We start from the raw sequence: 27,107 nt of genomic DNA, 5'->3' as shown, positions 1-27,107 counted from the left end.
AACATGCGCATTGGAAAATAAAAGCTAGATGCACAAATCTCTCAAGCCTTGATATTCCAAGAGGAGGAACACAAACCAGTATAAAATACTTGAGGGTTATAAACTGTGTATTAAAGTTTTAGAGCTTTGGGTTAGATGGAAGAGTAGCAGATGCAAAAACCAACAGGGGAGCAGATTATGTATCAAAGCCATAAAAATATGCAACAGCTTTAATGGGCAATTATTCTTTGGATTTGTGCTCTGGTTTGAATTTGCATGAGAATGCCATATGTGTAAATAAAGGCGTGCTATCAAAATGGATGAGAGAATCTACCACTCCTCATCCCTCACTCTTACCAACTACTAGGTCATCTCCTATCAAGAGCCTTCAAATATTTTATGTTAAAGGGTTTCAAGGCTATGGCTTGGTTGAATCAGACTGTAGTTAATTTACTGTAAGATGTTTTAATTGTTAAAAAGGCAGGAACTATTTACATAAGTCCCACGGTTTAGAAAGATCCCACACAAATCCATCACAAATGCTGGACAATAAACTACAAACAAAGAAGCATAAGCAGTAACATGCTGAGGAGGGATAGATAGAATAATAAGTATCATAGTGAATGAAATTTTCAGCAACAGATTAAAGACATTATGCTGATGTACACTGTTGTGAATATTCAGTTGACCTAATATTTTTCTAAATTGCAAAAGATCTCAAATATATATTCCAATACAACTTGCTCTTATACAAGAATTATAGAATTATAAACAGAGTATTTAGAATCATGCCCCTAGGTCTTTGCATTTAAATCTAAATCCAAAGAGTGTTCCAGTTCAAATTTAAGCTCCATAAGCACCCTTTCTAAAATAAAATGGATTTTAAGAATATATTTATTTTAGATAATTTTATAGTCAACACATTTAGCAAATTCATGATGCTTACAAAAATATCAACAAAATTATTTTGCATCCACTACTTTCAATCTGTGGGAAGTCTATCTCAGGGCCCAATCATTAATCTACTGACGTCAATGGGAGTTTTGACATTGATGTCAATGAGTGCAGAATTGGGCCCCTTATTTCTTCCATTCACAGTACATTCATTCTTGAAATGCTTATTTGGGATTATTGAAACAATCATTTCCTTACCATTGTGCCAAAATACATGGCAATATTAGACACTGTTGTTTAGGAATGAATAAATCTGCATTTTGGACAAACAGTTTCTTACAGGACATTCTCATTTGAAATGCATTGAAAAGAAAAACAAAAATCTCTAATTAACGTACAAGTCTAATCACCATTCTCCACATGGAAGAGTAATTTTTCACTGTTCATTTGCTTGGTGTAATCTCCAAACTGACATAACAGAAAAGCAATGGCCTATAAATCTGCTCTCATTTGTTTCTTTAATATTCATATTCCATTGAACTACAGCTGCTTGTTGCTACAGTCTATTACAACATGCAAAAGTGTCGATAAAAATACTATGAAAGGCAAGATGTGTTTCTTCATGGCTCTGTGTGCCATTTATTTTGAAAAAAGGCAATAAATGACTCGTGGATTGTCCCTCAGCTTGCTGCATGCTGGGTGATTAGTGATTAATTACCTTGCTGCAAATTGACATGGCACAAGAAAACTGACACAGCCCTGATTAATTAACTTTTTATGTGAGACAGATAGCTACAAAACATTGTGGCCTGTAATTGAATCCCTTTACACAATAGCACTATATAAAAGTTTCAAGGCAAACCCAGATTAGTCCAAAGCTTCACCATAAATGTTGCACAGATTTTAGGTTTAAGGGTATATTTCTGATGACTGTGTACATATTTCTCAAAATAGCAGCTGTGAGAGCTATGGAAGGAACCATCTGAAATCTACAGTGTTGTTCCATTGCGCGCGTGCACACCCCCCCACAACAAATATGATACGATTTCCACACCAGATCACACCATTGATTCTTCAAGCCAATTAAATGCCCTCAGCAGATATATAGTTGACTTTTCAGCAGAAGGCAACCTCCTACTCCTTAATACAGCTTGCTTTCTGTTGTACATACGCAGGGGTTTTCTTCCTGACATTTGGGACAAACAACTGATGCCATGAAGCTTAATAATTGATTAGCCTTATCTTATTATTATCCAACTCCTTTTAAAAATACAATTACTTAACTACTCCAGCAATGACTTGCACATGCTGAATAGCTCGGTTGAAAGAAAAACAATTTATTTATATTTGTTCTAAATGTATATAGTATTCATTTCTCTCTCACCTCTCCCTCCTCCACCAAAAATAACAGCCACAGGAGTCAGTAAATATGGATCCTATTATGTCCTGGAAATACCTTTTGAACCAAGGAGCCATGTCCAGTGACCAGGGCCAGAAAACAAAAATCAGTCTATGCTACTAGCACTTTTATATATCATCTCTCTTTTACATGGTGTTAAAGTAAATGAAATCTATGGAGAAAATGTGGCCACATGAATTCCTCAGTCAAATAGGAAAATGCATTTTTTATTTAAAAAAAAAACACAAACAAAAAAAAAACCACACCAAGATACTAAAGGGCAGATGAGAAAATTGAGCATGTCACAGATCTCTGTAACAACACAAAGGTATGTCATTTTGATCAGTTAGCAAATGGCATAGTTGGAGATCTGTCTATTTATGGTATAGTTGATGATAAAGGCAAAGCAAGGTTATTGTAAGAAATGGACTTGTCATTGGAAAGAACTGTGGATACTCGTGTTTCACAAAGGAAAATGCTCACAGACACTGAAGTGAAGAAATGGGGTGCATTTAATAAAAAATGAGTACCAAGGAATCCATAACGAAAGGATAAACAAACATCAATCACTAGATTTTCTGCAATAAATGTGGCAACACACAAAATATCACAAAAATGTCCAGCGTACGTGGTGGAGTGTCATATATGTAATAAACGCAATTTTTTAAGTGTGTGCATATTGCCAAGAAACAAAAGCAAAATGTATTCATTAAGAAGGCAAAGATTTGAAGATAATGCAGAAACAGTTTTTTCTTGGTTCTCAAATATACAAAACAAGGTTTTAAAAGAGATTTGTTTGAGATCCTGGAAATAAATACTGAATTTTAAAATAGATATTCTGTACTGCCCTCTAATTTTCTTAGATATGTTTACATGCCTATGAATCTCTGTAAGTTATTGAATTCCTTCCATTTGTGCAATTGCCTCTTTTTGTTTGTTGTTGCTCAAGCCAAAACTCCTTTGTTACTATGTATGTATTATGTCTTATCTTCATAGCTAATCTCATTCAGTTTGTTCTGGCATTTGTTTCTGTTTAATTTAAAGTTTTTTTGCTTTGGGACACTGCAGAATATTGTGCAGTCCTTCATTTTGTTGTTTATAATTTTTGCCACAAATCAGCACACCCAATCCAGATCCTCAGAGATCTCAAACATGAAGCAATATTACCTTAGGTGCTGATGCAATCCCGAAAGAAAATTACTTATACGATGTATCTACCAAAAGGAGAGTTTTGCACTAACTTTATTAGCTCAGACCCTCCGAAACACTCGGCTTGCATCCAGACTAGCAAATTTTTTTTTTGCATATTGATATATAGACATGATTTCATCAACTGTTCTCTTGGAGAAGCACTCATTCTTGATGGTCTTATTCAAATCTTCTGGATCTGTACAAATCCTTAACTTGCTTGGTTTTAGTAAGTGGCCATAGTGTTAACCAAGTCACTTGATGCTTGTATTTTCTCAGTAATATGCAATTTTACTATATGGTTAAATTCAATTTTTATTTTAATTCTCAGTGTTAATGAGATTTTACATGGCACACATTTTTTGCAGCATCTGCGATCTATATCAGTGTGATGTATAATATCATTATTCCATCACAGTCTGTTAAACATATCATCCAAATCTTTTACGATTTTTTTTTACATTCAGGTCAGTTGGCAAGTTATACACCCATCTATATTTTAAGACTGAGATTTAACTCAAGAACGCATAAGCCTTCAAGTTTCTCTATTTCAAATTCCAGTGAGGGGTATCTGTTTTTACACAATGTAGGTTTGCCTCATGAATTACGTTAGTTTACTTTAACGTTGAGCAGTCATTAATAATTTTCTAATCACTTGTGATTGTGTAACACTCCAGCTCCAATGAAACTGCAGTGAATGGCAAGAGAATCTTTTGGGAATTGAAAAAAAATATATAAAACTTCAGCACAGAACCACTGGTACTGAAATATGTTGAGATGAGAATTCAAGATCTCAAATGATTAAAAATTCACATAGGTTGGACTGTCTTGCAAAATGATTGCCCAGTGTCTTATGCTGCCAAAGGACAGACTAAAACACAACAGAACAGGGGTTCTCAAACTGGGGGTCGGGACCCTTCAGGGGGTCGTGAAGTGATTACATGGGAGGTCGCGAGCTGTTAACCTCCACCCCAAACCCCGCTTTGCCTCCAGCATTTATAATGGTGTTAAATACATAAACAAGTGTTTTTAATTTAAAAGAGGGGTTGCACTCAGAGGCTTGCTGTGTGAAAGGGGTCACCAGTACAATAGTTTGAGAACCACTGCAACAGAACTGCCAGACTGAAAAAAAGGAATTCTGTTAGTTTTATCACTACACCTCTACCCTGACATAACACGAATTCAGATATAACGCGGTAAAGCAGCGCTCTGGGTGGGCAGGGCTGCACACTCCGGAAGATCGGAGGATCGGCGTGTCTGGCTCTGACATGCTGCTCTGAGCAGCATGTTAAGGGTTTTGGAGTGGGGCCAAGGGGTTGAATAAGGGGCAGAGGGTCTTGGGGGACTGTCAGGGGACAGGGAGAAAGGGGAGTCACATCCCGAGGAGGGGAGTTGCAGTGCAGCAGAACATCACACAGGCTCCAGCCGGCACTGAGAAGTTTGGGAAGACTGGTCCATGCGGGGAAGTTGTGGATCCAGGGCAGGGAGAGGTGCTCGTCCTAGATGGCGCCATGCAGGTGCCCCTGTCCCAGCTCTGGAGGGCTTGGCACTCAGTGAGCCCGGCTGACAGGCTGCGCCCTGCTCGCAGCAGCGCTGGGCGGGCTCTCCGGGTCCAAAGCGCCGCACTACCTGCCCACAGTCAGGGTCCCTATGCATCCTGGGGGGCAGCTGGCCACAGCAACCTCACCGGAGACGAGCTGTGCGGGGATCTGTGTAGGAGAAGGAGGAGGAGATGGGCTGAGTTTGGGCATGCATGGCAGGAGCCACCTGCTGATGGCTCACCCTCCCCCCCTGCACTGCATGGGCATGGGGTGGGGACCAGGTGCTCCCCATTGTGGGCTCAGCCGCTGCGCTGGGCTGGGTGTGCTCCACAGACAGGACAGTGGTCACTAGGATGGTTCCCCCTGCCCCACCGGGCTTGCCTCAGCTGATGTGGTTAAGCAGGTGTGAGTGCTTCCGTGTGCCATGTCCTGGTGCAATGCATGGCTCAGCGTGGGAGTCCTGGGGGTGATTAGGGATGGGGGGGGTTGGATGAGTCAGAGGTTCTGAGGGGTTAGTCACGGTGCGGGAAGTAGGTAGGGATCGGATAGGGGGCGAGACTATTTGCTGATTATTAATAATGGAGATGCTTGAGGCCAAAGCAAGGTCGATATAATGCAGTTTCACCTATAACGCGGTAAGAATTTTAGGTTCCTGAGGACAGCGTTATGTTGGGGTAGAGGTGTACTGTGAGCAGTTTCATGGACATGTTTTTGGGCAGACACCAGGCAAGGTAGAAACAGACCATGAACAGTTGGAAACCATGTTGTAGAGACTTATCATGCAAATAACTATGCAGACTTCAAAAAACAGATCATGAAATTGCAAAGGTACTCATTAAAGTGAAATACAAATCTTGTAAGGAGTTTCATACAGAGAACATGCTTTTAAGCACAAATATAAATAATGAAAGTAAGATGATACAAAAGGAGTCTGAAAAATACAACTCAAATTCTACCTATTTCTGAAATCAAATTTGACAGGCTCAGATGAGAAGCACTAACTTACGTCAATATGGTCATTGAAATCCATTCTTTGACACAACCCTTAAATCTGTTAAATCTTATCCTATTGTAAATACCTCAAGGCTGCACTTACATTTTACTATGAATGAAGCTGAAACAACTACAAGATCCGATAATAAATATACCTCTATGGGAAGAGCTTTGCCAGACTGAGCAGAGTCCAACAGATGCTGCTTATAGATGCACAGAAAAAAGTGTCACCACCTAAGATTTGGAGTCATCTCTGTCCTGGGAGGCCAAGGCAAGCAGGCAATACCTGCATCCTCTTCTGACAAATACTTAATTCCTTCGTCAGAGATGGCTCCCTGCTGTACATCATCAAAAACAGAATTGTCTCCCTAGTCCTCAAGGAACCAGCACTTGGAGCAAAAGGCCCCACCAACTTCCACAGTGTCACAACTCTTAAAACTCTACAGATATCCTGGACCCTCCCAATCTGGCTTCAGACAAAGATTCAGAATTAGTCCAGCACTGATAGGCAAGGGACGTGTGTGTGTGTGCATGCGTGTGTGCGAGTGACAATCATGCTGATTCTTCTCAACCTATCAATCACCTTTGACACTGTTGCGCTGTTGATCATGAGATGCTGTGGACCCACTGGAAGAATTCAATGGAAAAAATGCTATGTTGGCTACATTCATTCCTTTCCAATTTCTCCCCAAAATGGAGAGTCGCTTCTCCTCTCTAAGAACTCCTCTACTATGTGTCACACAGTTCTCAGTCCTACATCATTCCTAGTCACCATCCACTTACTACCATTAAAAGGGCAAAGAAAGAAAAACAATATGGGCTGTAATCCAAACAATATGCTGTTAACATACAGCAGTATGTAACTTTTTCAACCGGGCAGAAACCTCTATTTTACACACAGCACAATGATTGGGAAATACTGAAGTACAGATAAAGACCAGAGTGTCTTAAATTAAATACAGGAATGACTAAAGCATTGCTAATCAAAAGAGCTGATTAGTTCTGTAGAACTGGAAAGCCCACCCCCATCTACTTCAGTCTGGCCACTAAGACTCAAGGTCATGCTGGGTGCATCAGTTAAATCTCTAAAAGCACCTTCTTCCTCCTGCAGCTAGTAAGAAGGCACCATTCTCTTTGATAAACACCAGGCCATAGTAGTAAAGCAACTTATCCAAGCTGGAATATTAAAACCCTGTCTGCCGTGGTCCACATAAGAAATTAAAGAAGAAACTACAGCTAGTTTACAATCCATCAACTTTCTCCCAAGTGGAGTTCGCCAAAGAAACCATATCACATCAGTGCTCCACAATGTACAAGGGCTTCTCTGTAGTGATTCATGCAGCTTTAACTGACTCGTGCACTCCAGTCACTAACCTATCTTCTGTGAGAGCACTTCTACCATTCTATACTTCAACAGAGTGTCAAGGGCCAACAGTTTTAAAAACAATTAACCTGCCAGATAAATGTTCCCAAATGTGGTATTTCCCCCAAAATTTGCTTAGCCCCAAGATCCAAATTCTAGGATGGGCAATATTCATCCCTGTACTAGTCACAGGGTTAAGGTAGGATATCTGGTGAATCATTGGGAGGTTTATTTCATTAGAAAATTGAATGTTCAGCTTTCCAATGGAAGATATAAAATATGTTTAAAATATAGCTCTGAGAATAATTATGATATACTTATAATACAGGTCCTTAAAAGTGTGAGATGGTTAGGTATGGAAAATCTAGTTGATATCTTTTAGATGTTTCTAAAATATATTTGTTAAGTTTCTCTCTCTTCTGAATTCTTTTACTATTGCACTCACAGTAACTAAGTTACTGGCTTTACAGAGACACAGATGATAAAAAAGTTAAAACTCTCAAAAATATTCCTTTTTTTCTGTAAAATATGTATCACATACAGAATACACAAAGATATAGCATAAAGGCTTCATTGTCATTCAGTTGGGATGAAACATTAGGATGTATCGTATACATGCATATATATATGTGTGTGGGTGAGATGGTGTGTTTTGGAGGGCTGTTTTTGCTTTTTAATACAGGTTTTATTAGGATTAGTTTGCGATGGTATCATGGGTGAATCTGGCAGCTCACCTACAGAAAAGGGTTTCCTTTAACTTCAAGCACTGCTTAAATTAGCTGGCATGCAGAAAATGCAAGGGTCACAAAGATCTTTAACATTTTGTAAATTTATAAGAGACAAACTGCCAAATCCTGTTCACATTTATATACATGTTCTGGTCATTCAGGCTCTGCACCTGAGTAAGGATTTTCCTCATTATCTGATATGACAGCTTCCTCCAATGTATCGTCTACACTGAACTTCACAAAAAAACGAAGTTGCCACTGTACCAATCACACTTCAGCCTCCCGGTCACTCAAGTACAGATCTAAAAGTCAAAATTCTTCAACCACAACAAAAAATACTCTTCAGAAAGAGACTCCAGTGAGAAACTGCAGAACTGAAAATAATTTGCAAACTGGACATCATTAAATTAGGCTTGAATAAGGACTGGGAGTGGATGGGTCATTACACAAAGTAAAAACTATTTCCCCATGCTAATTTCCCCCCTACTGTTACTCAACTGTTTGAAATGGGCCATCCTGATTATCACCACCAAAGTTTTTATTCTCCTGCTGATGATAGCTCACCTTGATTAGTCTGGTTGGAGTTGGTATGGCAACACCCATTTATTCATGTTCTCTGTATATATAATGTATCTTCCTACTGTATTTTCCACTGCATGCATCTGATGAAGTGGGCTTTAGCCCACGAAAGCTTACACCCAAATAAACTTGTTAGTCTCTAACGTGCCACAATTACTCCTTATTCTTTTTGCTGATACAGACGAACATGGCTACCACTCTGGAACAAGAGAATCTAAGGATCCTTTTGCCATTACAAAGAATTATGATTGTAGAAATCAAAGTACAGCACTCTGCAAAATATTCTTCACAATGGTATGAGCTGAGCTGATTGATTTCTCAAACGAAAATGTAAACATGCATTTATAGCCTCCGGAGACTCAACACACAGCACAATGGTGTAAACTCCCTTGTTATGGTAAACAAAGAGGCAATACAAAGCAGAAGATTTTATCATCATAGGCAGGGATCCAAATTGTACATAGCATGCTTTGCTCCAGTGTAAATCTGTAGCAGCTCTATCACAGTTACCACTATGTAAAGCTAGTATGAAAAGACTAGCCTGTAAGGTCCTGTAAATGAAGAATTCTCTAACTAGGAATGCAAATAATCTATGAGAGTGGACAATCAAGTTTCAAAAAGATATGGTTACATTACTTGGCTTTAAATTTGCAATGATATTTAACTGTATTTAATATTCTAACCACGATTTTTATTGTAATTATTTATTCCTCTCACCTGTTGATTCTTTTAATAGACATATGTTACATTTATCTGCAATAAAACTTCTCACCATAAGAAATGGAACAGAAATCAAACCGATAAGAAAGATACTCCCCCCCTCCTGCCTCAGTCTGCCATGCCTTCACCCCTCTCCTCAAAACTCACTTCTTCCACAACGCCTTTCCTCCTTAGTCCTCTCCTCAGGCAACTGTTCTCACTTGACAACTGAAAATCTTTACTCCTTTAAGACAGAAAAAAAATCCAAACAAAAAAGGTGGAACCACTAAGAAGGTGTGCAGAACTTCACCTGGTCAAACCAGTTGGTTTCATCATTTCCCATCCTGCCTCATCTCAATGCCTCTGGTGTCTATTTCTGTTGCCTATTTAAACCATAAGATCTTTGGGGCAGAAAGATCTTTCTTTGTTCTGGGTTCTTTGTAAAGTGCCAAGCACACTGTTTGTATAGTGCCAATAAGTAGTAATGCAAACACCATTTGCCATCCCCAAGGGCTGGAACCATGTTCTGGGGTACAACTGTCCCTCTTGGGGGAGGTAGGTGCAATATGCAACCTCTGATCCAGCATGTGTGAATCAAGCCCTCAAAATTTAGGTTTTCAGAGATTAGAAATGATTAATACCCAAACCTAGACTGTACACATTTAGTAGGATATTCTTTTCTTTCCATTTAATAAGTTTTATGTTGTTTTTATAAATAATATACACCTTTATCCCGATATAACGAGGTTCTCGGGAGACAAAAAATCTCACTGTGTTATAGGTGAGACCGCGTTACATCGAACTTGCTTTGGCCCCCGTGCTCCTTGTTCCCTGACCGCCCCCTCCAGAGACCCCTGTCCCTAATCACCCCCAGAACCCCATCCCCTACCCAACCCCCTGCTCCCTGTCTGCTCCGACCGTTATCCACACCCCCAGCCCTGAGAGCAGCAGCAGGAAGCTGAGCAGTCCAGCCCCAACCTGCTCCACTCTGCCAGCTCCCAGCCGCTGGTGAGTGCGGGGAGGTTGGGGAAGGATGCCCTCCATACTCACCTGCGGTTGGAAGCGGAGAGCTGCAGCTGGAAGCTGGAAAAGTAGAGTGGGCTGGGGCCGGGCTGCTCCACTTCCCACTGCCTGTGAGTGCAGGTAGCTTGGGGAAACGACACCCGCCGCACAAACCTGTGGCGGGAAGCACAGTGATGCAGCCCCAACCCGCTCCATTTTCCTTGCCCCTGCCTCAGCCTCAGCCCCAGCCCCAAGCCCAGCCGTATTGCTGGGGGGTTGGGGAAGGGTCCCCCACTCACCTGCGGCGGGAAGCAGAGTGCCGCAGCTGGGAGCTGGTGGAGTGGAGTGGGCTGGAGCCAGCCTGCTCCGCTTCCACCGCTGCTGGTGAGTGCAGGGGGTGTCCCTTCCTCCAAGCCTCATCCCCTGAGTGACACAGCGGGGGTCGGGGTGAGGGAAGTGGAGCAGACTGCTCTCGGCCTCCTGATAATCCCCCAGGCCACTCTGGGACTGCAGGGCCCCCAAAATTGACCCCCCAGCTCCTGACTCCTAGACCCCGGGGTGGGGGAGCCCCTGATCGCCCCCGAGATCCTCTGCCCCTTATCCAACCCCTCGGCCCCGGCCCAGCCCAGTCCCCTTAACACGCTGCTCAGAGCAACGTGTCTGAGCTTTACCACGTTGTATGCGAACCCGTTTTATATAGGGTCGTGTTATACCAGAGTAGAGGTGTATCTGGATATCCGTGGTGTTACTTTGGATTCACCATAGTGTAACTTAGGTCAGGATCTGCCCCTGGGTCTGAAGCATTGGCCAAACCACATTCAAAACCACTTTTATATCTAAGACACCCTTATTCTGAAAGAGAGATTAATTCTAACATTTCTGTCTGCAAATGTTAAAGTGTGACAGGTGAATTTAATGTAAAACGTAGGAAAATATATAACAATTTGGGAAACTTGAAATTGATTAAAGTGTTTGATTTACAGAATCAGATCATACAAGGGAATTATTCAAATATTTTCAATGTTCAAACATTTTCATTTTTATTTTCATATTTACTCAGTATGAAACATTTTACTGTATGACCCATGCAATGAATTAAGTTCTTTTCACATTATTCCTGGTTACCACCAGATGATTTTTTCAAGCCATAAATAAATGCAATGAATTAATTCAAGAGACACATCAAAGATTCCTTAGTTCCTAAATGTGCAGTAATGAGGTTTTGGCACTGTGGAACTGATGTTTGTGATCTGCCTACTAAAATGTATTGACAATTCCCTATGGGCAGGATTTTTGTACATTTCATTTAGCAAGGGAGAATGAATCTCAATCCTATAGTGTTTAACTTGGCAGGTCTACAGAAGTTATGTGCAAAGGTTCTTTTTGTTGTTTGAATGAGCAATACAAGGCAAACAAAAACACACAGCTGAAAATACAGTGCTGTACTACCGTATCTATTAAATTAGATTAAGTGACTTGCTATAATCTATTACTTTATCAGAACATGAAACAGTTTTAATTTAGCTTTTAGGTGGTAAAAGTAGACACATAATTACATAATGCTCCACTTTAAATCCTTTTTGATCTACACACCAGTCCACAACTACTTACTGAAAGTCTCTTCCCAACTGAAAACCATGTCAGATAGAGTGGGACAAATTCAGTCATGGTGTCATTCCAATGAAGTCAGTTTGGGCTGAATTTGGCCAATTATGTCTTAAACAGAAACAGTACAAATACACAGATCATCATCTTCAATAGTACAAAAGCCAAACAATCTTGAAGTCTCAGAGGAATGCCACCATCATCACAATGTACACTATTATGTAATTACATGTGAATGGCAAAGAAAACATGAAAACTGAGTTAAGGCCAAATTTCTGCATGGAATGCCTCCATACATTCCATACATACATGAAATACATTTAAAATTACCTTTTTTAAAATTTCTTCAGACTTTCCCAACCCTGTGAAATCTTCTTGGTATTTCCTGAGTCGTGGAAGATATGCCAGCAGACATTATAAATACCAGTGGTCCTACTGCAATCCATGGTAACAGAGATGCCACAGAATGCATCATTCTGGGGTATCTTCAGAGATGCAGGAAATATCAAGAAGATTTCACAAAATCAATATTCTTTTAAAGTTAGTTAAATTTTATTTCCGTGCCGAGTGAACGACACGGCCTGGTGATTTGGGATATATCTGTGTTTCATTTAATGTTCAATTTTACTTTACAGTTAAAGGGGCTAATCTCTCATTCATGCACATGGGATTTATGCATGCAGCTCCCCTTAGTACTAATGGGAATTCCCCACATTTGTTCCATGTGCATCAACAGGGATCCTGAGGTTTCCAGTTTTAATTATCCTCCACTTACTATTCACAATAAAGCCTCTGTGAAGAAAAGATAGATAGATATACATAATGTAATAAAAATGTTTCTAGAAAAGACATGGTACATCACTTTAATAGAGTAATGCAAAAACAAAACAAAATCACAAGTACTGAAGCTTTTTATAACCTGATTTCTTTTTTAGACTTTAATTTAGGATTTTCTCCCTCTACCGAAATCTGATGAATAACTTAGAATAATGCACCAAGACAGATTTTAAAGTAGTGGAAGGCATTTTCAAAATCCACTTAAGAAAACTAAGCATTAAAAATATCTCCTGTCAACAATATCATAGGACCAAAGGTTTCCGGGGAATTTCTTGAAACAACAACCTTCCCACCTTTCAAAAACATCTCATCTTTGCCTTGCTGTTTTCTGGTTTCTTGTAAGCTAAAATCCCAGGGCAACATAGTTTATTGTTTTAATATCTGTCTGACACAAAACAAAAGTATACTCTGGTGACTGCTTATCTGTCATATGTATTTCTGTGAAAGAAGGATCAAGACAAATAAGATGTTTTGGGGCATATCATGGGATTGTAGGTTTGGCATTGACTGAATTTTGCTTTTTTTAAAAAATGCTAACAAGGTACAAATTTGAAAAAACACCATCTATATTTATATTAAGAACAGGGACTTTAAGAGTTTTGGGCACTAAAGGTTTTAATATTAAATGTTAAACACTGTTTATTTTATTCCGAACAAAGAATGAACAATGAAGTAGTCCACAAATGGGGAAAATAAAGTGAGGAAAAAAAGAATTTTCATAATTAAAACAGCTAAAATAGAAGAATCCCATTTTAGTGACACAATGGGCTGTAAACTTTCTTTCTATTAATTGAACTCAATGTAATGACATTTTCTATATTGGAATGAATAACTAGTGATCTGGAAATTCATTTAGACCATTAGTTTAATTACAGAAACTGATGGAAGTTTTATCAGACAATTACGTAAAGAACAAGAACAATGTGGGTCTGATTTATAAGCATTTGTACCACCTAAATCATTTTTGCTGAATTCCACTACACTACTCCACACAAAACTGCAATCAATGTATCAATTAAAAAATATGCTGCCAACTTCAAATGCCCTTGAGTATGATAAAATAGAATAAATGAATAGATTATTTTCGCATTTTGATAACATTTTGCTTCTTTTAAGTCTGTCACTTTGTTAAAGATTTTTTTAATCAAAAATTAAAATTGGCACGTGCCTTTTGGAGCCATTAAGCTTGTTTATAGATGATAAAAAAATTTCAATATTCAGTATATGTTATATAACAGAGATAATGTCCCCAGTTCTGCTCTCATTGAAGTCAATGGCAAAACTATCTTATGGGAGTGCAAAACAAGTGGAAGGGAGCTCCTGGTATTCCTAAATACACACTCTAGGTAAGAGCATATAGTATTTACCATTCATATGATAAATATAGAGGATGTCTGGTATTCAGTGGCTACAGATCCAGGTATGTGGTATATACCATCTCTTTAGTCCTAACTCTCCTCTGGTGCATGTACAGAGCTCCTGCTGAAAATACAAGAACTGCACATTCAAATCAAAGAGCACAATTTGGCCAGATATTCCTATGTATGCACATGAAACTAATACAAAGCTTAATGCTTTATAGCTTTTGGGTTGGATTTTCAAAAGCACTCAGCTTTGGTCCAACTTTGCTTCCTTTGAAGTCAATGACTTATCTCCGATTGTCTTCCATGGGAGTAGAGTTTGGCCAACTCTGAGCTCTTTCAAAAATCCCACCCCTTGTTATCGGATGGGATCTTTGCTACAGCAACCCAGCTAACAGGCCAATTTTAGTAAATGCAGGGGTTATGTCAGTTTGCTGCTCCCTGGAGTACAAATGTTTCCTGTTGGTAGCTGCTGCTCCTTTCTGTAGACTGACTGTTTTCCCACTCTCTCTCCTTTTGGCTTCAATGTGCAATTTATTCTATTGCATTCACTACACAGTGAAACCTGTACTAAAGACTGAGCACTTGCAATATGCAGTTCCTTGTCTTGAACAAACATTTTAATACTTCCGTATCTTGTGTACTGACTACCTCATTTCTATGATCTGTGCAAAGAACACACACACACAAAATCTGTAAGTCATCAATAATACCAGAGATTTCTTTCATTCAGTTGTGGAAGGGTCATAGATATGGTGGAAAGTTCACCAACTCCAATGAAGGGGATGCTGGACTTGCTCCAGAAACAATGGTGCTTAGTACCTTCATTCCCTGTGCTAGATAGGTAGTTGCACAGGATGATACATCAGCCATATCTGCATGCAGTTAAAGGTAGCTTCTGGAATTTGTAACTATGGATTGGGATTGTTGTTGTCCCTTTTATTTGGCGACGGCTGTTGAGCTCTTAATGCTGATGCATAATCATGATGATTATGCTTTAACTCAATGAAACTACATGCATTTTAACTAAGTGAATATGGTGGCAATTTCTTTTTTTAACTTATTACTTTTATATTTAAAATATCAAAGTATATAGGATAAAATTGGAGCCTTCACTTTTAGAGTGTGTGTCTGTGCATGTGCATATACTTGACTAGATCTTATCCTGCATTAGGACAATTTTGAGCTTTTTAGAATCATCCTCCACTAACTTGGGGGTTACACAAGGGCAAAAAATATCCAATATATTTTTTCACAATTTAAACATAATATAAATCTGTTTTAGCAATAGGGCTAATGGAGCAGCTTCCTCATTAGAAATAATGGGGAAGAGAGGCATGAATTCATTTATAATTCAAATGAATATTTGTTTTTGTTTTTTTTTACAATATTTGCCCAGTTCTAATAGTAGAGTCTGTGAGGAATAAATAACACAGCTGTCAATTATAGGCTACCTTAGGCACTTTTTTCAACAGTGTTATCAAAAGATCAGATACTCTCCTAGGGTCCAAACTTGAGGCAGTTCCACTTGTTGAGCAGCTCTAGTATTTGGCAATTAAAGAGAGACTCCAGCTTCTGTATCTCATTTTCCATTATGTAGAAGCTTTTTAAGGAGATGAAAGTTTCTTCCGGAAACACTAATTTTCTGAAGTGGGGAGAAATGAGAGGAAGAGGGACTCAAATGTATTAGTCACAAAGGGCCAAATTCTCTGCTGCACCAAGTTCCTGTCAGGGCTGCCACGAGGCTGTGCACCACAGAGAAGCTCAATATGGTTCCCTGATTCTCTGCTTGGTCTCAGTCTAGGCTGCAGCAATCTTTTGACTGCTCTAATCACGGCAAGGGATCCTCCATGGCTGCACTCAGGCTACTTCTCCTCTTGCCCCTTACTCACATCCTGTGCTGGGTTGGTATTGGAGGGCAGTGTAGAAGCCAACTATGACAACTGTACTCCTGACAGGGATTCTCCTATGCTGGGGGAATCTCCAGCAGAGGAGATAGGGCCAGATTCCATTTTGTTTGCATACATGATCAAATTAGGATATGGATGTGTGTTATTTCTATTACAAATTATTCACTTCATGATTATATGCTCTAAAAAAGATCTAGCTTTAGGCCCATCCTGTACTCAAACCTATAGGAGTAAAGGAGCTATAAGGTACCTCCCTTTTATTCCTTTCTGCAGTTGTGCTATACATCACTTCCTGGGCGCAGGAGAAGCGGGTTCTGCAGACTGATTTGCAGTACGTTGCACAAGTGGGCAGGAATGGCTGGGGAAGGCAGAGCCTTGATTCTTTCCCCCTTTACACCCATCAGTGTAGTTACACCATTGGAAGGATGCTTCCTGGGAGCATTGGGCACACTAGGAAGGAGAATGTGACTCAAAAGTCTCATTCTTCCCTGTGGGACTGCTCCAGAGACAGCCTAAGAAGTACTGCCTCTTGCTACAAGCTAGCTCACAAAGTGACCAAATGGAGAATAAATGTAACCAAATTCAGAGAAAGGCATTTCACCATCATTTTTCTTTTCAGTCTTTTGTGATAGCTAAATGCAAAGGTAAATAAGTAGATTTAAATTTAAAAAGGCAAATTTAAAGACAACAACATTTCTAGAGATGGAACCTGAGATTTTCCAAAGTGCCCAAAGGATATGGATTCCCAACTTCCACTAAAATTAACCATGTCCAATTCTCCAGGGCATCTTTGAAAATCTCAGATGATTGTCCCCCTTCAGTGTTTAATATGATAACAAATTTTCAACTTCCACTATTTTAAGGGGGATAAAATCATTGTAATTTATCCTGAAATATTACCCATTTATAAGAATAGTAATGAACAGCAGCACAAGGTGATCAAATCACAAGTCTTAAAGATTATTGAAAGATGAGGATTGTAATGCTGCTGTCTATATAGAATGACAGAAATATAATTGTTAGCCTCTTTAAGGTTAACATTGATGTGTCTGTTCTCTTTTCAGGAAAGTATTTTATAGATTTGGACCAGATTAGAAGGACAGGAGTTGCTGACCAGAATAAATACACATTAAAGTAATGTACTGGAGATTAAATTTACATCTTACATATTTTATTTTTTTAATATAGGACCCAGTACAAAGGAAGGTGTGTTATTTCTCCTTATTAGAAAAGCTTACCAGAAATAAGCAACAAATTTCAAGTACTGCAACAACAATAGTAATTAAAATAATATAATTTTAACAGCACTGCAATTATAATCCAGTAAGGAAAACTATGTTCTGTCAATACTACTAAAAGGGAAGCAAATATGGTGACATGCAGGCATGGATATTCAGAAAAATAATAGTGATTTGTACTGAAATGATTAATTGCAATCTCTGTTCTGAAGGTTTATGTTGAAGACTGGCCAGTGGGAGGAAAGTGGGAAAGGTCTGGTATCTTACTTATCTAATCGAATTGAAAACAAGGGGGAGTTTGTTAGTATATCATCTTTCCAAGACACATCTCTCCTGAGTGAGTTAATTTGGAGATATTTAATTTTGAGAGCTAAAAACGGAGCTTAGTTTGGCCATGCAATAACTAATTTAGGATTTAGTAACACTGCAAATATCTGAAAGATATAAATACCAAGCACAGAGAGTATTTATTTAGGGTGGAATATGTTGGAGTCTTGGGAGTAAAATTAAGAAAGGGAATATCAGGAAAGAATCGCAGGAAAACTTCTAACAGTGAGATGAATTAGGTAGTGGATAGTTCCCTGATGAATGTGGCCCAATTGCTTGGGACATTTAAAACAAAATGGGATAAAACACTAGCAATCTACTGAAGGGGATAATCTTCTAATACCAGGGAAACAGAGTAGTTGACACTGTAGATCTTTCACGTTTCTAACATAACACAAGGCATAACATCATTGGAAAAAATTCTGCTTGGGAACAACAGCATTAGATATTTTCCAGTATAAACGTAGTGGGCTTAGATGATTTCTAGACTATTTGTCTCTATTTTGCAATACTTCATATACACTAAATTACTTTATCATTCATTGGTAAGGACTTGCTTAGTGGGTACTGTACACATTTCTGTAGTAGTAGTGGCAACAGCAGCAATAGTGATAGTGTTGTTCACTGCCAGTGACAAAACAGCAGCACAATTGTGATGATGCAGCAACATAACTTCCCTCCCCACCTACCACTGTTTTCTGAGAGAAAACTTTGATATTCTGCCAATCAGCATTGGAAATAAGTATATAATTTAAAAAAGCAATGCTAAACATTTCATTTGATTTATTATAGTAAAGATGCCTCATTGCAGCATTGGTGTCCAGAATAGTCACTCCTCCATTTGCATTTTTGCAATGAACACCATCTAACAAACATGACCCCAAACAGCTAAGGTTAAGCATCTTCCATAGGGAGACCTCACTAGTGAGGAATATACAGAAGATGCTATTTCTCACCATGTTGTGGTAAGTCAGATAAAGAGAAATCTGGTCTACCAGAACAAGCAGGAGTTTCTGTTGACTTTGTAATCATACATTTGATATTTTAAGGTTCATTTCACTAGATGGTGGTGGTGCTTTTATTTTCCTTGAACATTTTGGTAGTAGCATCAATGTAAATAATCAATATTACTACTATTGCTCTCATTAGGTCCTTTTTTCACCCAGATCATATTCAGAACTGATATCATCATCTTCATCATCACGAGACACAGTATTGTCAGAATTATTTCCACTTCTGTATAGGATTTTAGAGGATTTCTAGACATTTCCATTACGGATGCATGTGCAGAAAAATGGAGGACAGCACAATGCATAACTATTTTTATTGGGCCAGTTGTTTATATATTCAGTATTCATTGGCACACAGCCTCTCTTTTATTGTCGGTAGCTTACATACTTTTCACCCCACCCCAGACAACTGAAAGGAAGATTCCATTTCTAAGGCCAATCCTGACACAAACAAGTGGTGGCAGGGCATAAGATTCGTGATTTCTTGCTTATTTCAGATTAAAAAAAGAAAACATTTTACTTTGTCAAAAATATTAGTGTGTCCAACAGTAATGGACTCCAAATATTAGTTTCACTACAGAGGTTTTGACCAGTATAGTAGAATAGTATAATATTTTCTATTTACAATAGTGATGATGTAAATAACGAATCAGTTGCTGAATTACCTGTAGAATTACTTAAACATGTTATAAATATCACATTTACCTTAACAACAACTACTAGGGGCTTAATTCACATTTATTGGCTTTTGCCACAAAACAAAAATAGAGCTGTAACACGGGCTTACTTGTGGATGTGTATACTAGTGAACTGGGGGCACTGTACACGGGAGATCCCTCCTGGTTTGCCTGGCACAGCAGCACCCTGCCTACGAGAGAGAGAGAGAGAGAGAGAGAGGTATTTGGTTTTGGAACACTCAAACTAAACCTGTATTTTTATCCCAAAACGAAAATAAAGCTGTAACACTGTGGAAGTACAGTGAAGCAGGGGCACCTTTTGCCCTTTGACTTCAAAACAGAAAGAGCTCCAATGAACACTTAAAATCTTATATTAGAAAATAAAAACACAGATTTCCCCTCCCCCAAAATATAAATATCCATTTTTATATTGGGAGGCTGGTGCAGGCTGTGTGCATGCCGTGCATGATGGCCCCTCAAGCAGTTATGCTGCTGTGCTTTATTGCAGCTGCTCTCTCTCAGTCTCTTTCCCCTGTATTTCTAAAGCAGAGGCTGCCTAATTAGCCCTTCTTTTAACTTAGGCAATGCAACCACCCACACCACCTTTCCTGAAAAGAGAGGCTGCTTGAACAAACACAGCAGATAAATCAAGCTGAAAATCTCATAAGTACTAATTATGGAACAGATTTGATCTCGGTCATACCAGTGTAAATTCAGAGTAGTTCCATTGACTCCAAAGATTCACTCAGATTGACACTGGCATGACTGAGAACAGAATATAACTACTACTTATTAAGTTTCCTGCACTTTTGGTATCGCCTGGGTCAGAAATATAGGAGAATAACTTCTTGCAGTGGTATATAAAGTATATCAGCTGGATCCAAGAAGTGCAGAGGTACACAAAGGGCAGAAATTCTAAAAGGTTAATGGAAAAAAGTTAACCAAATACTTTGTTTTGGGCAAATATTCAGCTAGGTTCTTATTTTATTCTTTGATTTGGGGAAAACTGAGTCAGTGCTCTGCCTAGTTCTACATTCCTGCCTCTAGATCTGCCAGGCAGGGCCGGTGCAAGGAAGTTTCGCGCCCTAGGCAAAACTTCCACCTTGCGCCCCCACCCCCCAGCTCTGCAGCAGCTCCTCACCCCCCTGGCCCTGAAGTGTGCCCCCTGCCCCCGTGGCAGCTCCCCACCCCCTGGCCCGAGGAGCCCCCCGGTACCTCCCCACCCCAGCTCACCTCTGCTCCGCGTGCTCTCCAAGCAGGACTGCGCAGTGGAACCCCTGGGCTGGCGGCTGCCGGCAGCAGCGCGCTGACCCAGGGGATCCCCTGGTTGCCGGTGGCACGCCAGGGCAGCCCAGAGGATTCCGGGGGCCTGGGGTCTTCGATAGCGGGGGACCCCCGCTTCGGCGGTAATTCAATGGCAGCGGGCCCTTCTGCTCCGGGACCCGCCGCCGAAGTGCTCCAGAGACCTGCCACAGGGCCCCCCCGCTGCCGAATTGCTGCCCAAGCGGGACCAGCTGCTGAAGTGCAGCCGTGTTCAGCGGTAATTCGGTGGCGGAGGGCCCCCGCCGCTGGTCTACGGAGCACTTCGGCGACTGGTCCCGGAGCAGAAGGGCCCCACGCTGCCAAAATACCGCCAAAGACTGGGCTGCATGTCGGCAGCGGGTCCCGCTTTGGCAGCAATTCACCAGCGGAGGGTCCTTCCGCCCTGGAGCGGAAGGACCCCCGCCAGCGAAGACTGGGAGCAGAAGCAGCTCTGGGGGCCCAGGCCCCGCGAGAGTTTTCCAGGGCTCCAGGAGTGAGTGATGGACCCTGCTTCAGGGGCCCCAAAAAACTCTCGTGGGGGCCTCTGCAGGGCCCAGGGCAATATGCCTCTCTTGCCCTCCCCAGGCGGCCCTGCGGCGTGCTGACCCAGAGGAAGCCCTGGGCTGCCGGCAACGGCGCGCTGACCCAGGGGACCCCCTGGCCTGCTGGATGCTACAGCGGCGCACTGACCCAGGGGACACCCTGGCCTGCTGGATGTCGTGGCGGCGCACTGACCCAGGGGACACCCTCGGCTGCCCGCTGCCAATGCCGCCGGCAGCTCAGACTCCCTCTCCATCCCAGCAGCAGCGGCTGCTCAACCACTTAAAAAAATTTGGGGGTGCTTTTTGGCGCCCCCAAATCTTGGCACCCTAGGCAACCGCCTAGTCCGCCTAAATGGTTGCACCAGCCCTGCTGCCAGGCAATCTTATATGAGGGACTGAATATTGATTAGACATGAAGAAAAATATCCTTTCACCTCCTGAAAGGATCAATCCATATCAGGAACAAGGCCCAGTATAGGAGTAGCACAAGGACATATGGCCTGTGCTACATCAATTTTGTAGATATTGTAGATACTTCAGGCTTTTAGTACTGTGAATTCTGTGCCTTCATAATAACTGAATTCACTTTAAAAACTAAAATACATTGGGCCAATTTCTGCATTGATTTATAACCCATGCAACCCCACTGAGTTCAACAAGAACAATTTTAGACAAGAGAGTGAGTGACAAATTGGGGAACCTGTCTTTAAACTTAGCAATTCTGGTGAATGTCATGAAATTGTTTTGATGGAGTAATTTTATCATGGAATGCCTTTATATGAACTGGAATCCACTGGCTGACAGGGTCTTCCAGACCAGGGTCAATGAAGAGTCACTAACCTTAATGATCATGCTCTGACTGAACAATGGGTATACTAAGGAATTCACCTGAGTAAGGAAACAATTTGACCAGATTTATCTGCAGAGAGCTGGTGAAGCACAGAGTGGAAAATCACCACCAGCAGAACAAAGAAACTTGATATTGGCAGAGCAAGACTGGAAGTTTGGGCAGAAGACACAGGCATGCTTTCATGGTTTAACTGAGGAACCAGCAAAAATCAGAGAAAGTTAGCTGACCTAGAAAGGCTCCATGATTCGGAAGAAATGGCTCCTGGGCACACCAAAGGACTCTGCCTAAGCACACACAACTCTCCAGAGGAAACAGAGACAAGGAAAATGGATACAGGTGGGTTTATTATTTTGTCTAGTGCAGTGTCTCTCTTGTGCTGCTAAGTAAAGAGTAAAATGTGTTAAGAATCCTGTGCAAAGCCTGAGTGTCTGTTTGCTTTCACTATTATGCACCCCTCAAGTGTTAAAACTGTAAATCCAGAGCACACACATGGCTGGAGTTCTGGAAGAGAGTGCTTAAGCCATGGAGTGGGGGAAGGTGTCAGCTATGGAGGGGTCTGAGGGTCAGCACTAATCCCAGGAGCTTGCCAGTTTGACCCCAGGGTCCCAGCTCGCACATGGGACCCCATGAAGTAGTCCCTAATCACAACTGCCTGGGGAATGTCCAGATAGAGGAGGAACTCTGCCAAGGTTGTGTGTGTCAGACAGTGTCCTGTGTAGACAGACTTTTCAAAGGCTAAATCTAATTATTATGGATTAATTCCCACTAAAAGAAAATTCTAGATAGGTTTCCTATGTAGAATTTGGATACCCCTGAACAATTAAGAGGTATTCCAAACCTAAAGTCATGACTAGACCAAATCCTTTTTTCAAACTTATTTTTTTAACTACTAACCGCCTCTAATTATTGGTTCCAGCTATGATAGGAAGCAGAAATACTTAGAATACTGTGAGAAAAAAAAAACAATCCTTGTGGTATAGTCAACTTAGCAAAAACCAGGAAGCACTGAAAATCTCACGAGAGAACCTATTGTCATTGTAACTTTCCCAGCTCATGGGACTCAGTTAAGTAACACAACTTTCATATATTTGTCAGAATTGCCCATCCTTGCCCTTTGTGATTCACCAATTACAAGTCTTAAAGGGATGGGATAAAGTCAAATTTGGCCCCAAACTTAGATTTTGTAAAAACAAGCTTATAAAAACAAAGACCAACTAAAATATAAAATCTAAAATGAATTAAAAACAAACAAACAAAACAAGTGTAAACTGTTTTTAAAAAAATAAATATTCCCACAGAGGGCTACAATTAAGCAAAGTATCCCTATTTAGGGTGGCACTTAAGTCAATTGGATTTACACATGTACTTAAGTGCTCTCTTGAATATGGATGTGTCAAATTGGTGTTTGCAACTTGGCTATTGCAATATTGTGCTAATGCAAGAACCTGAAAACAAAATTGTCTAGAAACGATAAAGAAAAATGAAATTGATTCATCTTTTCATCTTGTCCAAAGTGAGCAAAATGCAAAAAATAAATGAACAACATACACACAGGAAATTGTATTACATATTAAAATTATTTCAGCCTTAATAACCTTTGCTAGTATTAGAAATACAAGACAGAAGATTTACTTTTTAAAATTAAAATATTCATAATCATGAAATCATCCCTTTTTCTTCTACAAAATTTTGATATTTGGATCCCATCCTATATAACCTATTAGCTCTCCCATCTATAATGTCTAAACTACCTTGATTCTGTTTTTATCAGAGAATATCAAAGGTTTTCCAGTCAACACCTTACCTCTTCTAAGTTGTCCATGATTAAATATTTTTTATCACTGTTAGCAGCACTCATATAGATGAAGACTCTTGTTTTCACTTTGTACAACTATATGGATTTAGTTACATTGCTACATTTCTCTTAAAAAAAAAAGAAGGTGCCTGCTTCATTTATTATACTAAATTGCACTTATCTAATTTTATTTTTAAAGTTTAGCATTTCAGCTAACATATAAATTTAAGTAAAGTATCCAAGTTATTATTACTAGATTTCCTTTGACAGATATTACAGTTTTATTAGGATTAACTCAAATGAGGGCTCAAGATTCTTGAAGTGTCCCCTTATGACATTAAAACTACCTCAATTGCAAAAAACATATATAAGAGAATATCTAATTATTTTACAGTAAATTCCTGGGGGAAAACTTCAGTGTATTGGAGGCAATTTACAAAATCCCAATGGAATAAAATCCCACATTTCCTCCAGAACACTAAATCCTAGTAGAACCTAATAAAGGCACCTTGATTTTCTATTTCTTTTTATAAGAAAGCAGATTCTAAAAATAGCTCTCAACATATCTTTTCTGTGTAAAACAGTTCTTTGAAAAATACTGTGCAAGTATTGGACATAAAACAAAAATAGTACATTCACGCAAAGGTTTATTTTAATGCTGCACTTTCTTCCACTTTCAGTGAATTTGCTGCCAGTTTTTCATATACAGCAACAAGAAGTCTGCATTTTTTGTGTCTCTTTTATCTGGGCAACTACCACATTTGCACACAGAAAGCAAATGACTATTGGGGAACACACTACATCATAAGGAGATACTCTCTATTGAGTCCAACCACTGAGGTCCATGGGCAGAGGGCCCTTCCACTACACTGACCTACCTAAGGATCAAGCTGGTCACAAGGCCGTGCATATCGTGGCTCCATTTGTATAAGCTTTGGGAGCTATTGGGATTGCTCAGGAGAACTGTAGGAGCCAAGAAACTCACACTACGAGACCTGCAGTATACTATGGGATACCTGAATTTTGCCTGCAGGGTTGTTGCCCTGGGGCAGTGCGGCTTGCAGTGGCAACAGCAGGAATAGCAAGGTCACATCATTATATACCAGTTACTAGAGAGATGAAAGAAGACTTAAGGTGTGGGAACAGTTTTTTAGTCAATTTAATGAGGTGTTGTTATGGAGGGAGGAATGGTTATTAGAAGTGGGTTTGAAAATCCATTTGGATGTTTCAAGAGGCTTTGAGCTGTTTTACCAAGGCAGGTGACATGCCCAGAAATGGCCTGCTATCTGGACACAAAATGGGGTAGTAGGTGATATGACTTTCCTGGAATTTTTTCCCATTTTAGTTGCAGTGCTTATTTAGGAACCTGAGTTGGAAAGGTGTGCTTCTGGTGCAACAACATGGCGGTGGTACATGTTATCAGTTGCCAAACTTCTAGATCACACAGGGTCATGAAGGTAGTGAGGGCATTTGCGCTACAAAAGTTTAAGCCTTAACATTTGTTTTTCTTCAAAGCACTTGTCCGGGGTGGATAATGGCATAGCAGATGCCTTGTCTCGTTTTCAGTTTGACAGATTTCGGGGGCTTGCACCACAAGCTAGTGATGAACCTGAGCGGATGCTGCTAATGCTACAGAGCCTGGGTGTAGGATGTTGTCAGTGGCACAGAGATCTTTGACTCCGGGCACATGGCTGAGCTATGAAGGAAGTTTTAATGAGTTCTTCCAATTTCAGGATATGTAATGCTGGTCACCAACATGTCCCATCTCAGAAGGGCAGGTGCTTTGGTTCATGGTCATTGGCAACCCAGCTGCTGGTGTCCTCAATGATCCTGGCATAGTGCAAGGTGCAACCAAGTACTTTTGCTGGGATGGGGTTCACCTGTCAGACTTGGAGGCTGACATGTTCTTGGCCACTATAAAAAAGGCCACTGGGAGATGTCTAGGAACTCAACTGGGTGGGAGACGTAACCAAACTAATTGCTGGCACCTCCTTGTGGCAGATATCCAGTGCCAGGTACTCCATAGGAAAGGCATCCAGTGACCAGATATAGAGCTTGGTAAAGGACTTTAAAAGGAGATCCTGGCTATAGGAATAGAACAGAGAAGGAGGGGGTTTGGAAGTCCAGTGATTGTTTGGCAGGGAACCAACACCCCTTCCTTATAGCCCAACATTAACTCTCCTACAAGGGAGCGTGGATGGTAACATCCAAGCCATGGGTTGGCTGGGGGAGATGGATGGAAAATGAAGGAGAGCTGGTGGAAACCCCGAGTAGTTATGTAAATGAACATGGAGTTACCTGCACTGTACACTTTTATCTGCCAGGTAGTTCCAGACATCTAATAATAAAGTTGCAGCCTGATTAAATCCATATAGAGTGTCTCATGTTCTTTTTTCAGTATAGCTGCACAACCTCCACTGAGTCCAACCACTTAGGTCTACGGGCAGGCAAACAGACCCAGGAATGGGACTCAATTAGGCTAAGAATTTTTAGGGGATATTTTATATGCTCTGAGACTTCCATCAGAGGGTTCACCAGAAGGTCCATAAGATAGATCAGTGGCCACAAGAAAACTTAGCTAACCAGGCTGCCAGTGTCATGGTAGGGCAGGAAGTAGTGTGGTCTGATCAGTAATAGTTTAGCTAGTCTATTCCAACAGATGTCACTGATGCATATATTTTGCCTAGCCACATCCCAACCTAATTCTGAACTATTCCTTGGACTCCAAGAGGATCATGTGGTATGATGAGAACATTATTTCCAATGCCAAAAACCATGACAAGTTCATACCTGTCCTCCTGCATATCTTCACATGCAACCTATGATTAAGAAAGCATTTCCATTATAAAACCCTCTGTTCAGGTTGTTATAGTTTTTTTTCTAAGAAAAATCCTGCTCTTTGGGCTAAAATTTCTTGAGTTTCTGCACAGTACTAAGGGGTTTGTTTCATTATTTTATAGCTGGAAAAATCAATTCTTGCTGTTTTTGAGATATGAATATTTTTCTAAACAGTGTTTTGAACAAGCAAAGCATTTTTCAGGAGATTGTTTTTAAATCGCTCAAATAACTCAAAAATGGCTTTTTATTAAAAGTTCAGATGTATCATGAACTTAACCCACAGAAGCCTGGTCAACATTAGGGAAACTTTCCACCAAACTGTATCTGGTTTTATAACAGTTCAGCTAAAACAATGTTATACCCAGTTGGAGTTCTGGTGTAGACCAGGCTCCAGGCAGTGTAAACCATTTTTACTGAACCAGTTTCAACAGCATTTTCAACTCTACATTG

General features: G+C 40.3%; 1 protein-coding gene across 12 annotated transcripts in view; it reads right to left on the bottom strand.

The window, feature by feature from the left end:
• RBFOX1 (RNA binding fox-1 homolog 1) overlaps positions 1–27,107 on the bottom strand; it is a 2,538,143-nt gene that overhangs the window by 84,400 nt on the left and 2,426,636 nt on the right. For 10 of the 12 annotated variants that reach the window (XM_030577473.1, XM_030577470.1, XM_030577474.1 and 7 more), the window contains one exon: positions 19,441–19,521. The exons of the other annotated variants lie outside the window; for them this stretch is intronic. In XM_030577473.1, the coding sequence (XP_030433333.1) occupies positions 19,441–19,521 (81 nt within the window). The remainder of the gene's footprint in view (positions 1–19,440; positions 19,522–27,107) is intronic. 12 annotated transcript variants of the gene reach the window in all.

This window comes from Gopherus evgoodei, chromosome 10 (genome assembly GCF_007399415.2).
Source record: "Gopherus evgoodei ecotype Sinaloan lineage chromosome 10, rGopEvg1_v1.p, whole genome shotgun sequence".
Classification (NCBI taxonomy): Eukaryota; Metazoa; Chordata; order Testudines; family Testudinidae; genus Gopherus; species Gopherus evgoodei.
Note: the sequence above shows the minus strand (reverse complement) of the source record. Positions and strands in the feature narration are given on the sequence as shown.